The 17,576-nt window shown below is 42.3% G+C and overlaps 1 protein-coding gene across 6 annotated transcripts in view; it reads right to left on the bottom strand.

The window, feature by feature from the left end:
- Klf7 (KLF transcription factor 7) overlaps positions 1-17,576 on the bottom strand; it is a 93,016-nt gene that overhangs the window by 46,697 nt on the left and 28,743 nt on the right. For 3 of the 6 annotated variants that reach the window (XM_076931790.1, XM_076931792.1, XM_076931791.1), the window contains exon 3: positions 2,761-3,391. In XM_076931790.1, the coding sequence (XP_076787905.1) occupies positions 2,761-3,391 (631 nt within the window). The remainder of the gene's footprint in view (positions 1-2,760; positions 3,392-17,576) is intronic. The other 3 variants (XM_034498306.2, XM_076931794.1, XM_076931793.1) reach the window with 1 other exon arrangement.

Below are 17,576 nucleotides of genomic sequence, written 5' to 3'. Positions count from 1 at the left end.
TTGACTTCTGGCATCCATGTGTGTGCACATACCCATATCGCTCACAAATACACATACAAACACAATAAAAAAGAGTCAGACTTTGGAATACTTTGAGTTTGTGGTTAAGGCTACTCAAACTTTCCCTAGCTCTAGCTAACTGACTTATTTCTAGATCTCTAGTTTGCATAAAGGAGTTTCACTCAGTTATCGCTAACCAGTGTCAACATCAAGAGTAATAACCCAAACCACCACAGCAGTAATAAAAACAAAACAACTCCGCTACTACTATTAATGAGCTATTATGACCTGCCAAGAGAACTGCTTATTCAACCTCGGAATCTATCTGTTATATGGACACACTTATCTTTATAGATGAGTAGACTGAAGCTCAGAGGAACTAATTTATACGAGTCATAAGTCTAGTAGAGACAGAACACAAACCCAAGTGGACTTGGCTATAGCGCCTGGCTCATAACTGTTCTTCAATACTGCTTTTCTCATAATACACACTGGCGGGGCCAGTTGACAAATCCTGTTTAGAGGGATCTTGGCACTTCCATCCATCAGAAGGCAAGCAGTTGCTGAGGCTGTGCATTACAAGCTCCATCGTGGTACTCACACTCAGTACCCAGTTTCAAAGAACAAACCCCCAAATAACACATCAGTCACCACAGTTACTATTTGGACATCTCTGTTGGGGTAACAGGTAGAAAGAAGAAAATGCTCTGGATTTTTACCCACAACTCCCCAAATCACTGTTCCTCAGAATTGCCGAGCTCCTACACAAGAGGGAACCTGTTTGGTGTCAAAGATTCGGAAAGGTATCTATCTACTGCCATGTGTGTCACAACCCAGCACATCTCAACATTCTTGGTGAATTTTGCTTTCTCTGGTTTCTGTAGGGCACAGGAGGAGTGAGTTGTGTATTGTAGCCTGGAGGTACTGCAGCATCTTGTTATTACTTTCTTCCCTGACTTGACAAAGAAAAAAATAAATAAAAATTAAAAGTTCAGAACAGTATCAAGAGAGGGAAAGGACAGACAACACAAGGAAGCATTGACTTTGATGTGTGACACTGAAGAGCCTGATCTCAGATTCAGATAGGAATCTGAAGCTGGGCCCTGAGATGCAAAAGCTGTGCTAGGGAGACCATTGCCCAAACCTAGAAAGAGCCACATAGCATTTTCCGCTTAGTCCTAGGGGTGTATGCCTAAGTCAGGACACAGGAAGCAACTCGAGGCCTCCTCATTGCACGAGAGTACCACTGATGCTTAAACCCATGGCTTCTACTCACACAGGATTCATTTTCCACCAGAAAACTTTTCACGGTCTCACAAAGACATCACAGGGTCCACTCTAACAACAGTGCTGGAAGAGGCCTTTGGGGCCATTCTGTTTGACAAATGTAGGAAACAGGACTCAAAGAATAGACAGTCACAGAGTTAGTCAGTGGCAGAGCTAGAAACAGAACCCAGGTTGTCTAACTTTCTAGCCAAGGCAACTTCCTTGGTGACACAGAGTATAACACTTCCCACCACCATGCCACTATGCCCCCATGCCCCACCCCAACCCCAGGATGAATGGGCTGGTTGTGTTTTTAGGCAGGATCTCACTATGTAGCCTTGACTGACTGGCACTCACTTAAGTAGAGGAGACTGGTCTAAAACTCATAGAGATCCAGCCACCTGTTTCTGCCTTCCAAGTCCTGGGACTGAAAGGCCTACACTATCATATGTGACTCCAGGTACTTCTCTTCCTTCATAGGCCATCACCCACTTACCCTGAGAACATTTGTTCTCTCTAATACCACAAGGGAATCTCCCTAAGCAGTATACAAGAACCATACAAGTGATACACTGTTATCGACTCACTTAAAAACCACCAATCCCAGTAATTGCTCCTAGTGGCACTTTAGCCGACCAAGAAGAAACATCACCCCCAAGCTCCAACCCCAGAACTAAAAACAAAGATAGTCTCAAGGAAAATGGCAATTTTCTTCTTTGTTGTGTGAACCCCTCACTTCTAAATAGTCCCATTGCCCCAAAGACAAATATGATTCCTTGGAATTAGCACAGAAATTCTGAGTGAAATATACAGTCCCCCAGTCCTCCTTCAGCCATCCTTCCCCCACACACATAGAGCAGTGTAATCACTTTAGCAACTTCTCGGTAACAAGCTCATTAAAAAGCAATTCTGCCATCTCCCCATAAAGCACGCGCCAGAGAACAATGCAAAAGCGGAGATGTCAATTAATTATAGAATGATCACATCTAATGAACTCTGAAACCCTCCTGCTGTTGGTGACTTTGATAAAAAATCAGGGATGCTGGGAAAAGAGTGAGTAGGGACACCCTGGCTACCTTGTCCAACTGTGAATGCTTTGAAATGTATCCCTTCAACTTTGAATGTTGATCAAACCTGCAGAGACGCACTCACCAAACAATGGCAAATGCCAGTGTGGAGGGACTGGGCAATGTCATATGTCTGTGAGTCCCACTACTGCACCCCTCTTCCATCAGACTCAGGACTGCCTGGTTCTCTGCTGGGGTTGGCATTGCCTCTAAAACTAGCTCTCTCCTCAGCCAGGCAGTGACAAATCCATGTCCTGAGTTGGAACTTCCTAAGATCTTAGGGTCGGAAGTGAGTCACGCCACTTCCCTCCTGCCTCTCTGTACCCTCCTAGAGAGCATGACGATAACTTCTTATAAGAGAAGCCCATCCCACCACAAGGGGAACACCCAAAAGAGGAAGAAACGACCTGCGGCCAACTTGTACCACTACCTGTGTGAGTCCTCTGGTGGGCCTTTAAGTGGGAGCTTTTTGTATAAACTTTCCGGCACCCGTTAAACTGACAGCGATGGACCCTCTTCTTGTTTTCAGGGCATGTGTCAGCCCCTCCCCCTCCTTGCTCACTGTCGCTCTGTCCACTCTTAACTGCTCCAGCTGGTGTCACGGCTGCTGCCGCCGCCACCCCTCCCACCTTCACTGAGCTGAGGGAAGCCTTCTTGGCCACCAGTTTCAACGTCACTGTGCCATCCACGGCTGAGAGAGTCTGTGAGGTTTTGACCAGATGGCGGCTGAGCTCAGGGGATGAGGGGGGCGTTAATGAGGTCACTGCGTTGAGCTGGGCCTGGTTGACGGCTGTGTAGCTGTCTAGAGAAGAGCTGGTTGGCTGGAGGCTGAGGCAGGTCTCAGATAGCAACTTGTCCCGAGAGAGCAAAATGTCCACTGCAGAGCTCTTCTCGCAGATGGTGGCTTCCACTGGGAGCAGCAGGGGGTCTAGGCGCCGGAAGCTCTCCTCAATGCACGGGGGAGGAGAAGCGTGGAGGAAGCAGTCCAAGTCCTCACCAAAGGTCTCCGAGATCCGCCGGGGTTCTGTCTGGAGGTAGCGTTCCAACTCAAGGCATGTCTGTGGAGGAAGGAGGGAGAGAAGTAACCATCAGAGGTAAAGGACCCCAGAACGCCATGCATGTATTAACAGGCAAACCAGGAAGGACAGAGAAGGTGTTCATGGGTAGTGTCTGAAATGCTCTTCTTGCTATGGGCCTGATGCTTTGGTATTTACTCTTTGAGTATTTCTGAAGAGTGCAGCAGGGCCACATGGAATGACTTTAACCATTGTTTTAGAGAGAGCCTCAGGGCCCCAGAAGGACTACCTTACACTTGCAAAATCCATAGAACCCCAACAACATCTAAATCATGATCTCTTTCCATTCTTATCAATTTAGTAGGTAAGAAACTCCAAACATTCCTAGGATTTTCCATGGAAGCAAGATGCAAATAGAAGAAAAAACTGTTCATGGTCCCATTTCAGTGTTCAAAACAGACTTGAGTAAGTCACAAAACTAAGTCAACTTTACAAACTGATCTGCCCAGAAAACCATAGCCAATCAAAGAAGAAACTTGTGAAGCCATCAGCCAAGAGCCTGCCCTGCCTTGGGTTGGGCCTGGATTCCATGACCACGAGAAACAGATATCATTCTACAGAACACCTATTATAAAATCCTTGAGACAGAAGACAAAACACCCCTATTATCATATAGTACATTTTAACAAATACAATTGCTCTCCACTGTGGGGCAAGGGATATGGATCTCATGATTGCTTAGCACCTCTGACTATCCAGTCAAAGTAAGTTCAAAGACAGCAATTAAGACCTATGAAGAGGCCGGGTGTGGTGGTGAACACCTTTAATCCCAGTACTCAGGAGTCAGAGCAGGCAGATCTCTGAGTCTCTTGCCAGCCTGACCCAAGTAGGGGGTAAAAGAGCTATGAAAGACGAGCTTTAGATTACAAAACACAGCATTAAACTTTTTACCTGGTAAACAGAGAGGAACCCAAAACAGTTTAGTTTTAGCAAAAAATCTTCAACCAAGGTGCTACATCCTTGCAAGACAATAAGGACCTGGTCAAAAGTTTGAATTTCAAAGTTCTCTATTTTGCTACTCCAGACTCTTACATAAAATGGCATTGCTAACTTGCACAATCACCTCACTTCCACCCTCTTCTAAAGGCTTTGAAAAAGAAATGCTAATGGCAATTCAAAATATGACCAGCTCCAGACTTACTGCCTCCACGATGCTTCAAATCAGCCAGTTACTCTGTTCAGAACATATTCTGATGATATATCAAGTCATGTTGTGTCTGTCAAGAATTTTATTCTGGTAACACTTAAGCCAGCCAGTTTTTAGTTAGACTTCAGGTAAGCCTTTGCATTTCTGAATAAGAACCAGATTCATAACAAAAAAAAAAAAAAAAAAAAAAAAGAAAAAAACAGCTTTGGGCTTCACTGCTGGTGTGTAATGGCAGAAGGTAAGGAATGGTTTCCCTAGTCATCAATATTCACATTACAAGTGTTCATACAACTACCATGCCTAAAGCAAGGCTCAGGGATTTAAATGATAAAGATGTAATCACAGATCCACGTAATGTAGGCACAGAGCAAACAGGCATAAGCTGAAAGTGACCCGAATTCACAAAGCGGGGTGACTGCAAAGCACTCGTAAGGAAGTCCCCACTGTCAAATGTGGCGGTGCTCACCAAGGAAGGATTATCTGAAAACTAAGTTCTGACGCTTTGCTTTCCTACTAAATAAATATCTGGCTTGGTTCTTCCAGGTACTTTATATTACAAACAAACAACCCAGTACTGCCACCATCTCGGTCCCGAACTTGCAATACCCTTGCTGAACCACTTTCTGAGTCCTCTGCCTGAACATGGCCCCTTTTCTTCTCCACCTAATTGCTGTGAATTTTATCACCTTCTTTCTTTCCACTGTGGAAACCCTCAGTCAGCACCCTTAGTAGATTCACTTCTGTGTTATAAAATTCTAATCCTGAAGCTATTAAGCCCCCCCCCCCCCCCTTTAAACTGTTTCCCACCAAGTTCAGTGCCTGGCACCCAACAGGTACTTGGTATTTATCAAGGATGTGATTACTGTGCACTACTGCTGTGTTCGTTATTTCTCCTCCACTTGTCAAAGTCAGTTACCCCAGTAAGTGCCCCACCCTCAACACCTAGTGAAGATTAGAAAAATAAAACAAAAACCTAAAACATAACTGTATAGTTAGTTCCCTTCCTCTTGTGTTCATGTCATCCAAATCTATTTGCTTATCTCATCTCTCCAGCACCTTCATGTAGATGGTTTTTTTTTTTTCTGTTATGCTTATTATTTCATAGCTGGTTCAGTAGAGGCATACATCATTGCTGGGAACAAGTAAAAGGTATGTTAATGTCAAGATGTTTGGAGATTTTTCTAGATATGTTACTATTTCCTGGTTGTATTTCTTTGTGATCAAATGACAGACTTTATGGGTATCAAGCCCTTTAAATTTACTGAGGTTTCCATTACAGTGCAGAGTATGGCCCATCATGCTGAGGCAGGCAGTTTTAGAAATGACCACTAAAACACGGCTTTGAATATACAATCAGAGTCAAGAATGTGTCTTGCCCTTTTGCCCAAAGAGGAGAACCAGAGCTTTGAGAGGCAGCCATGCTCCAGGTAAAAGTCAGCTGAGTCATGGGTTACTGGATGTCCTTGGGGTAGCTCTGTCTCCTGTGCAAGGATTATTGTGACAGACCTAGTTGCTGTTGGCCTGTGGATGGAGCTGTACTATACCTCGTCTATGTATACAGATTTCAATTCAAAGATGTGAAATAAATGGATTGGTATGAGGCTCAGGTCCCTTCACACTGTACGTTCTGAGAAGCTGGAATATTTTAAACACACTCAGATGCTATTATAGACAGATTTTAAAAAATAGCCTTCTTAGTACTCCGGTCTTTGCCTCCCAGGAGTCTCTGCACTAGGAACAAGGAAATATCGCAGCTTCTAAAATCTGGGCTGCTTCAGAAAAGCTGTAATTTGTAGAATATCTTCCATAACTGTCAATTAGGAGGTGCAAAAAATCTCACAGTCACTATGAGGGATTTTTTTTTTTTGTCTTAAGAAAACTAGTCCCTGTAATCTTCACTTCCCTGTAATCTCCATTAAAAATAAATAATAAATAAGTAGCTTAGATAAAAGACATACTTTCAGCAGGAACCAGGAAGAAGAGTTTAAAGAATTTCCTGTCAAGAATATAGAAACTAAAATGCTACAGGTAAAAAGAATGCTATGATGATATTATATCCAAGACAAAGAGTTCACTTGCAGTATCATTTGCAAATATCTGTGACTGCTTTACCCAATCAATGCCTTCAATGTTTAATTTGAAATTAGGTGCTACTATGTGTTCATGGGTTTTAATATTATTAATGCCATACACCCATACAGATATGTACAAAAAGAAATGTGTTTATATCATGTACAAGTATACACACAGGTATCCCCTAACTCTGTCTAAAAGAGCTTAAAGGTAAAAAGATACTAGCAATAGCACAGAAGCCTTGGTTCCTAAATATGATTATCCATCAAAGGGAGGCAGAACTCACTGAACAACTACTTGTTCCATGGACTGGGGCAAAAACTATTAAGCTAAGCCTAGAAGACCCTAGAGTCTGAGAAAATAAGGAAATGTAAGAAATGGCTCAGAAAGGAAACAAGAGGAAACGGGGTGCAGCAAAGACTTTGTGCTGGTAAAAGTCTTAGTGGCCAAGTCAGGACAATGAAGGAAATTCTGTTAACGATAATGAATTGTAACCCATCAAATGAAACAAAACCCCATGCTACCATAAACAAATGTTTAAACGGAGTGAAAAGAACAGTTTTTCCTTGTATAAAATTACAATTTATATGGAAAAGGGTTGATAGGATTTTTAAAAAATTATCATGAGACAAACAACAAAGCAACAATGATACAACTGAGACTCACCAACGGAAGCTCAAGTCAAGAGACAAAAATGTAAGAAACAAAGATTTTTGTCCCCTCAAAGGGCAAATGCCCCAACCAGATGTTAAATCCAAAGACAAAAATGTTAACTTCACAGTGGGGAAAGATAGTGGATACCACTTGAACCACGTAACCATAGTTAATATACCAGTGAGAACTCACATTGGCAACATGCACCCTCTGTATGATGTGTTCAAGGATAACTGCATTTTTCTGTGGCATTCCTGCCTAAGATGCATCAACTCAATCTAATCATGAGAAAACATCAGACAAGCCCAAATAGAATCCATTACACAAAACAACTGGCTGGTTACAAATGTCAAGGTCATAAACTATAAAGAGAGGCTGAGAAGCTGTCACAGACTGGAAGACATAATGTGACATTTAAATACAATGGCTCTTAGACCAGTAAAATATAGGGAAAACAATGCAATTCAAATAAAGTATATAAACTAGCTAATGGTATTTTTCCCAATGATAATTTCCTGGTGATGATAATACTCTAGTCAGATACATTCATGGGAAGGGAAGAATGAAATAGAGCAAGCATCAGCAAGCTGGTAATGTCTCTAGGCTATAAATCTGAATAGAGTTCACATGTTTCTCTCTATCCCAGTGACACTCCAGCCACCAAACTCCAAGTCTGGGTCAGCAGGTGTCAGTTTAATGACACAAATTATGCCTGTCTGCTATCTCACCTTGCTGATAGAGGCTTCTCCTGGCTGACCTAGCAACACAACTTAAGGCTTGATCCATTGCATCAGCCTGGCTCCTGAACAAACCATTCCTTTCAGCAAAGGGAAAGAATCTTCACTAGTGCTAAATGGTTCTCAAATTTATGCGCCACAGATGAGCTCCGTGAAGACTGTGATATCCCAACTCTGAAACGCATGGCTTCTCTGCCTAGTCTCCTAGTAAATATTATTTGAAGCTGCCTCTGAAACTATCACCCTAAAAGCTCCTCTAATAACTCACTTCATGCTTTCACAGCCCTTCTGCTTGTTGAAACAGGCTTGTTAAAGGTAATAATCCAAGACCTGGCTTTAGAAAGAGAAAGAAAATGTGCTGGTGAACTGGCATCAAAATTCCCCTCCCACTGACAGTAAACAGTCACTGTCTTGGGTTCAAGAGAAATGTAACATACTTGGTTATATGATGCCAAAATCACCAAATGGCTTTTATTCAATTCATGCCTACTGTATCATACACTATCCCCAAACCAACCAATGCAGAGGGCAAACTGTTACCATCTCTCTTCAACACCTCCCCCCCAAAGGGTTTCTCTCATTCATTTTTCTTCTTGACTTTCCCCAAGTCCATAGACTCGACGCAATCTTTCATCCATGCCGCTACTTCACTCACGTTTCAGCATGGAGTCAATCTCCCACAGGAAGGCTGGTCTACAAAACACGGTACTGAAAAAATGGACTGATCGCCAAATGTTGAAAGACACTCCTCCCCAAGCCTGAGTAGTGAAACATATCTGCTACATGCATCTAAGTGCAGACACACTGGTGGGGTGTGTAGATGCCCAAGATTATGATCTTAAAAGCACAAAGTGCAGACTCTAGCCTAGGCTCCTGGGGTCCACACACACACACCCCTGCGCGCCTTAGAAACCTTTTAGGGCATAAAAAGTTTTAATTTTTATTCTGTGTCTCAATTTGAAAGTAAGATGAAGACATAAGTGAAATATTTTTGCCACTACTCAATAACTGTGGCATGACAAGTAGCCTGAAGTCTTTTGATCTATGTGTATTCAAGATGGCAAGTTAAAAAAAAAAAAAAATTGCATTTTGCTAATGGTTATTTTCCTGGAATAATGCAAAGTCAAAGAAATAAAAGGCCAGTAGTCAATACCTAATTTGCTAATTAATCTATGGTCATTTGTGGTCCTTTTGCCAGTTGTCCTTTCTCACAATAATCCCACTTCCCTCACCTAAAGGGGTCAAGAGTTAAGCCTACACAAGGATAAGACAGTTTTCCGAAAAATATATAGCTGCAGACACATGGAGAAACCCAGGCTCCCACTTGAAACATGCAGAGTCATGCTTCCTCTGAGATCAGACCTTGACCTGGTGTTGCTCTTAATGATGGTAACAATCAGTGATGTAGATACTCCTGGCAAGGAAGGGGTAAACTTTTGTTCCGAGCAAGAATGTTCACCCAGGTAATTACACACAGGTGAACTGTGCTTGGCTGCCCATGGGAACCCCTTCTTGCCAATTATTATATGCGGTTTTGCCACGTGCTATTAACCACAGTGCCACAGTCTCTAAAGAGTCTCATAGAGAGAAAGAGGGGAACAACCTTTCACTTTCACCTGGGAGGGCCCTAAAACTCACTTTTTGTGTGTGTGCTTTGAAATCTTCAGTCACATCCCAGAATGGAAATCCAGCATGATATCACACAAGCTGCTGATAGGAAGGGAAATCAGGCTCCTTTTCCGAAGACATTTTCTAAAACATTCTTCCTAGAGACTTTGTGGATGTGCTTATACTTAGATTTTTTTTTTAATCAAAAAAGACTTCATCCAACTCCCAAAATCAACCAAAAGATTCATAAAGATTGATATGGGTGGGAACTTCATGGGTTTTCTCTCTTCAAAGGATAGGATCAAAGATGCTGACATATTTCCACTCTTTTGAAATTAGGTCGGAGTTGAAAGATGGAAAAGAACCAGCGAGATTTGGTACCATTTTTCTCTGTGGCTGGATGAGAAGAGCCACCCCTGATGAACCAACGAAGCCTGTTCGAGAACCTCAATTTCCAACACTAGAACTCTGTTGCCTCAACATCTTAAAATGGGTTGAGGAAGAGCAGTCACATTGAACATCTTTCAGGGCAGAATGAGCAAATGAACCAGCGTACAATACACCTCCTACAGCTTAGAAAGTCAGTCCCAAGACAATTTTACCATTCCTTGATTTTTATCACCAGCACATTATCATAGAAAAAAAACTAGAGTAAGCAAGAACACAATGTAAGTAGAAATCTCTTACTGTGTGTTTTAGCTACTAGGTTTAAAAAAGAAAAACCCACATCAATAGCACACCCCATAGGTACAATAGTATTACATATTGCTGTCAGAACTGCTGAACTCCACAGAACAACCAGGGTAGCATAGCCAATGAAATTCCTCCTGACGCTTTCTCAGATCTACTGGTTGCCAGAGCTGAAACCAAATTAAACATTTCCCTCTAGTGATCTGTAAATTCTGAGAGACAATGCTCTGAAAATTAATTCTAAACAAACACGAAAGTTAGGAAATTTATATCAAAACCTCTTTAGTGCTTCTCCTCCCCCAAATCATTTCCAACATCCAGAGAAAATATTTGTTTGTATATTTTTCCTTGGGGAAGCCAGGAAGGAAGGAGATGAGATTAAAGGCCTGGGAAGAGGATGGTGTCTTTGAAATTACTTCCCCTGGGTACACGATGTACAGCATCCTCAAATACCCCTTTGATGTTCCAAGGGATTTTTAGTTGCAAAACATGAAGTGAATCCTACAAACCACTTGTTCCAAATTTGACACTAAAGTCACATAATCCGGGCAAACCTGGGCTTTGGGTTCTTGAAGGGAGACTCTAGGTTTCCTTCCTTCTCCAACTAGGAATGCCATCTCCTGGCTCTTACCATCAGTTGTCAAATCAATAGTGTCAAGTGGGAGCCAGATGGGCCAAGCACAGACAGACAAAACTCAGTTCTTCATTGGTTTTCTGGGTGCTACCTCCCCAAAACATAGCAGTTTGAAATCCATGGGTCTCCAGTTATCCCTCAGAAAGGTTCCTCACTGTTCCTCAGCCAATGAACAAAAATTAAGTTCCAACTTTGGAGTGATTAAGATACGATTGCACACGAACACCTTAGACATATAGATGATTCTTTGTCTCCTCTATCCATCTCTTCCAACCAAGCCGCCATTTAGGATCAAAGAGGTGGAAACACTATTACTATTCGCTACTTAAGTAGCCTAAAACCAGGTTTCAGTAGATGTTCCAATTTTAGACATTATGTCATTTTCATGAACTTAATAATGAACTTCATGCCTTAAGAGTCAAGGAAAATTACTCTACATACTGGCATCAAGAGCAATGGTCTAGATCTGAAAATTAAACTAGACAACTCCCTAAGGCAGTGGTTCTCAATGTTCCTAATGTGGTAACCCTTTAATACAGTTTCTTGAGTTGTGGTGATCCTAACCATGAAATTATTCTGTTGCTACTTCATAACTGTAATTTTGCTCCTGTTATGAATTTTAATGTAAATATCTGATGTGCAGGATTTCTGATATGCTACCCCAAAGGGGTCTCAAATTGACAATCCTAAAGGAAAAGTCTATTACAGCTGGTGACAATTCCTGCTCCAGTTCAGGAAGGAGGGCTTCTCGCAGAGCCCATGGACCTGGGGAAAGACCTCTTTTCTGCAAGATGGTGTCCCAAGAACAACAATGAGCCTGACGGGTTTGCAGCTTCACCATTAATTTTCCATAAAGAGCAGTTTTCTTGACGAGCGCTTGTGTCAGGCAGGGCCTGATGCTTCAGAAACCTGTAATTATTCTTGGCTCCCCACCCCCCACAGCCTCTGCACCTGTGTCAGTTCAAGGCACCAGCTGGCCACGTCTTGCCTCCTGCCTCTTAAAAGAGGGGAGGGAGGGGGGCATCACTGAAAACCCAAACTCACGCTACTCACTTCCTCCAAAATGCAAAAACAAAACAAAAATTTGAAACTCACCCATCTCATTCCCTTCCCCCCCAACACGCCTTGCCAAAAGAAACAAATAAACACTAATTGGCTAGAGAGCTCTCTCTCATTCAAACTAAAATTACTGAAAAACACAGTTAACGGGGAAAGGTCTGACAAGGGGTTATTAATCCTGTTTTACCGCTCACTCGTACACACCCCACCCGTTCCTATTAACCCTGTACGCACACTCACACACCCTCCACAAACACCATGGGCCTCCTTACTCTCAGCAGCCAGGATGGGAACAGGCTGAAAAGATGACATCATCTCCCCTTCCTCTCCCAGGTCACTGCTCAGCCTGACTGGGGCTACCGGGACTATTTCTTATTTATTTAGTAAAGTCATTTCACTGACTCCCTCCTAGAACACTGTTACAGCCTTCTCAACTGGGTTAAATATGCCCTTCCTCTACTCTCCACAGTGTACACACACACACACACACACACACACACACACAGAGTTACTTCTTTGACTCAAGGCACCATGTCCTCTTCTCCCTCTCAACAGCTTGAATTTCCAGAGAAGAAGATGTTCAAAGCCCACTGGGGCCCTCAGTGGCAGATGCAATCTAGTTGCAGACAGTCACAGAAGACACTCAAAGTACAGCTTCCAGGAACCTCTGGCGTGGAATGTTACAGACAATGCAGGGTATGGGAAGAGTGTTGTACTTCCTCAGACCGTGGAAAATGGCAGCCAAGGGCACAATGAAAGCCAGGCCTGAACTGCTTTTCTTATGCAACAGTTGTGATTTTGTGTGCCCTCAAAATCAATTTCCTAAAATATTTAAAATGGCCGCATGACTGAGCAACCTTAACCTCTCTGAGCGCAGTATTCTCATCTACTGGAAGAATGGGCTGGAATTCTAAAGTATGCACTGTCTGTGGGACTCACGTGGCTTAAAATAGCAATGGGAAGGTCAAAGTAAGACCCAAGCATGAGATACTCACTGTCAATAGTGTGGTGAAGGGAAAGAGTTTGGTGGACCTGGACGGTGGCATGAGACCTGCCTCTGAACAGGAACCTCAATGCCTCAGACACTCAGTAATCCTGGTTTATCTTGTATTTCTTGGCTCCTTGAGGCTACCGATTTCATTGATATCTAAAATGTAAATTTAGCTAGAGTATGTGTGTGACAAAGACATCCAGACTCAATCCTGACTTGAGACCTGCCATATACATTTGTTTAATGATTGAATGGGTGTTTACAAATGAGTAAACTCATTTGTTTAATGAGTGCATGCATGCATGCGTGAATGAATGAATGAATGAATGAATGAGGCAAGCAACTCTGATTCAACTGAAAACCCATCAGTGATCACAATTCTGGAGATAGGAGTCTAGGAGTGTAATGAATGCAAAATAACTCTTCACTTAGAAACACAAGAGACAGGGTGGTTGGCCATGTTCAATTTTTTTATGAAGTATAACTGTTAAGTATCATGTCTGCTTCAGGGCTTTTGAGGATAAGTTTATATGTTTACAGTACAGAACAAATCTCATATTCTAAGCTGAGAGGAAATTTTATTTCATGGAGTAGCCCTGGAGTTCCTGAGTGGAAGGAAAATCCATTTCCTTGGCCCACAGAATTGCTATCTCCCTTGGCCACCTCCTCCTTCTTTTGCTTCTAGAAAACACCAAGAGCAGCAGGGTGGACAAATGGACACTATGGACAAATGTATACCATGCTCTTCTTGTCTCCTCCCAGATCCCCAACTGATAGAAAGAACCCCAGCCCGTGAATCTGGTTTACTATTTACTTTTTCTGCCTCATCCCTTAGCTTTCCCCAAGCAGGGTTCACTTGTTTCTACAAAGTATATGAACCACGGGTTCAACAGCTCCTGTTCAAGCTTCTGCTGTTAATTCACCAATGGCCTGCCATTCCCTACTGCTTCACTATGGCTCCCGCTGACCTGTCTTTCTCCCTGTCTCTCTTTCACTTGTTACTACATTCCTTAGGCAGACATCATTCTAAGACCAAGTACCTTTCCAAACCCTAGTACCAGTACCTGCCCTCCGACTATCCAGTATGTGGGCTCCTGGATTGCTAGACATCTGCACTGTTTAACCTATTACGTTTCAGTTCATTGTTACCTACACAGACAGCCCTTCTTTGGCTTGCCTGAACAAACCAACCCAAAACACCCCCCATCCATTCATCTCTGTACTATTTCGTTTTACTTGCAACTTAGTGTTTACAAAGTCCCAGACTGATCTCAGCTCTCTGTTTTCATGTTGAACTGTACATCTTTCTGTACAAAGAACAGTAGTTCAGAGGATAGATTGTAATGTACCAGTTAGGCCCCAGCATGCAGCAAGATGCCTTTACAAAACCTCCAAGATACTCTGGTTGAATGAACAAATAAAGCTATGTCTCAACTTGGAATTTTGAGTAACACTTGAGGTGATCTCTTGAGCCAGGAAATCTATCCTAAAATGTTCTCCTATTGATTTGAAAGGTACCATCATTTCACCTAGAAGGCATCTGCTACCAATTCACACTCATCAAACAAACAGGAGGGCAACAGTCTCTTCTGAAGACAAAGAAACCTCCTTGGCTGCTCACCCTTGCCCATTCCAGACAGATGCAAACGCCTGCCTGTTTCTTGTCTGTAGTCTGTATTGCATCATGAACTTCTAGTGCCACTGAGATGAACAAAACCCACCTCTCTCGGCACCTGCATGAAGGAAGCTTATTAGCCGCTGTCCTGGGGGAACAAGGTAACAGCAGAGAGGCTCAACCCACTCTATAACACTTAGCCCCATTTCTGCCATCCCTGATGGGATGTCCATGACAAAGACAACTCTGACCATTGGACTCCAAAGCATGAAGCACATAACAATCCGGCCTTGAGGATTATCAACTATATAACCGTCAAACCTTAAGTAAGAAGTCCTTCCATAGAAAAGTCCATTCAAGCCTAGACATGTCCAGGAATCACAGTTTTCTGCCATTCAGACTACTTCCATGGCTGAGGTCCTTCAAAACCCTCTTGTTGGCTCATTTGTCTATCTTTCCCATAATTTCCCAACACAGAAGCAGTTCCTTCCCCTCTGTTCCCTTTAAGAATTTTATATAAAAAAGATATCTCTACTGAGAGGTACTATTTATTTCAAGGCATTATTTCATGGGTACAGGCTCTCAAACATTGGAAGTAAGCCAAAATTCAATTAAGGGGGGGGGGGGGGGAAAGGATGGCATTTGAACCAGCATGAGCTGGAGGTGAAAATACTGAATAGTGTCTGTACAGTATTCCCTTGAATGTGTGTATTTGTTTGCATGCACACCACTGACAGCGAGTGTATATTCTTTTTCATGCTTTTCGGGTGCCTCTTCTTAAAGCTGTCACTGTTGTGAGTCACAAACCTGTACCCTTTCGAATTCATTATGTTAGGCACTAGGAATCTTTCACTGGCTGCCTGGGAAAAGATCAAAGAGAAAAGAAGAGATGGTTTTTCATTGTGTAAGGAAAAGTAAAATTGCATGTGGCCCATTTCTGAACCACGTGTGAAGATGGTGCAGGTTTCAAATTAACTATCCAACCCAACTTGACAGGAAGACGCAACTGCTGGGACCCTGAAGTTTGGATTCCCGTCACTCTGGCACCTCACTTAACCTTAGGTGGCTTGACTGATATCAGATGACATGTACTTTCAAGCACACCAGACTCTCACTGAAGAAGAGACACTAATTTGAATCATCACTGCAGTCCGTCCTCTCTCCCCCTTTGTTCCTGTCTGAACCAATTTCGATAGAGTTTCAGAGACATCATCAGCCCAAGAGAAGGGGAACTCCCAAAGGAATGAGAACTGCATTAGCTGTGGAAGGGAAAATCTAATTTCTAATCCAGTTGCTTTGTTGTTTCAACCTCCAAGGAAGGTTGCTACGTATGCACAACCCAAATTAAGTTTTAAAACATTACCATGATAAAAAAATTAATAATAATAATAAAACTCTCAGGAGAGAAAAACAGCCCTTGGTACAAATCTCCTTATACAATGGAGGTCAGTGCCTCGGGACTTTGTGGGTGGTATAAACTTGAGGTTTCAATCATTTGGGCCAATAAAATAATTGAGAATATGCAAAGCATAGCACAGGACACTTACCACTTACAGTGAACTAATTCTTAGTCAAATGCGGTATTCATGTAAGAATTCTTAAATTACTTTGTTGACATACCTCACAGAAACGTATTATAATGGCTCAAATTTTCAGATTTCTCTTTGGTACGACAAGATAAGCCAATGTGATTTCCTAGTGCCCTACTTACTGGAATACAGCTCATGGCAAGACACCAGGGTGACTATATCATTAATTAACCTGAACCACATACCGGAACATCACTGCTAATAAAACTTGCCTATAAAGAAAACATGTTTTCTCTACTGAGAGTCCTGGAATGTGGGCCCCGGCAGAGCCATTACCTTAATTAAAGAGAATGTTGATGTTTTGTATGAATGCCTTATCATTGCAAGTTTGGTCAGATTTGGTTTGCTCTTCAACAACTTACCGGTCCTTGCATGTGACTCATTTTCTTGGAAAACAAAAATGACACCCGCACTCTCAGCGTTTGTTAATGTCCCCATGAATGGAAGGGTCACTATCTACAGAGTTTTAAAAAGTACACTGTGAGCTGACATCCCAAGATTTGCTGATTTAGATATCTACAGAAACCTTCCATTTCTCTCTAAAACCCCAAAAACAAAACCAAGCTGGCAGACAAGGAACGAAGTCACGACGAGAATACAGGTGAGTGAAGGACTCTGCAAATTCAATCCACACAAGGTGAATCACGTGACTTTTTTTTCAAACAGAATTAATGTTTTGAAAACCATTTAAAAATGAATATCAGTATTTTTCACAATCTCACACCTGGGAGTTCCCTTGTGAGGCCCTATAGGCTTTGAGGATCAAAATTCCAATTTATAGGGAATCTGACCTAGTAAAAAAATTGGTATTTCCACAATTACACAGCTAAATCACCAGTAAAACCAGAAATAGAATAAAAAGGTTTCTGGCAAATAACAACCAGGTTCAACAATTATGGTACAACCCTGGACCATTAGTCAAAGGTCTCGGTGAGGTCTAAAGGCTTCAACACAGGATCGTCCCTCAGAAATGTCTGAGGGATAAGGGCTCCCAATGAGGGAATGGGATCTTCCAAATGAAAACGAAGCAAACAAAGTAACAATAGAAACTAAAAAGCAGATCCCAAACTATAAACTTTTGACTACATTTTTTTTTCTGCCATTTCTGATAACATTGGGGTGGGCGGCCTTGGTTCAGAAAATTCCCCAGTCCTCCGTGGTCATTCTGTACTTTGGTGAAACCACTGACAGCAAATGGGATCTACTCATTCTAGCTTCTCAACTTCCAGCGGAATCTGTTGCTATGTAAATAAATGAAGCTAACGGAATTCTTCAATATGTGGCCAGAGAAAACTTACGTAGCATACTGAGGGCCTCATTTTATTTGTTTGATCAATGGCAAACAGGTATAACAAAGGAGAGTTTTGAGC

This window comes from Arvicanthis niloticus, chromosome 3 (assembly GCF_011762505.2).
Source record: "Arvicanthis niloticus isolate mArvNil1 chromosome 3, mArvNil1.pat.X, whole genome shotgun sequence".
NCBI lineage: Eukaryota > Metazoa > Chordata > Mammalia > Rodentia > Muridae > Arvicanthis > Arvicanthis niloticus.
Note: the sequence above shows the minus strand (reverse complement) of the source record. Positions and strands in the feature narration are given on the sequence as shown.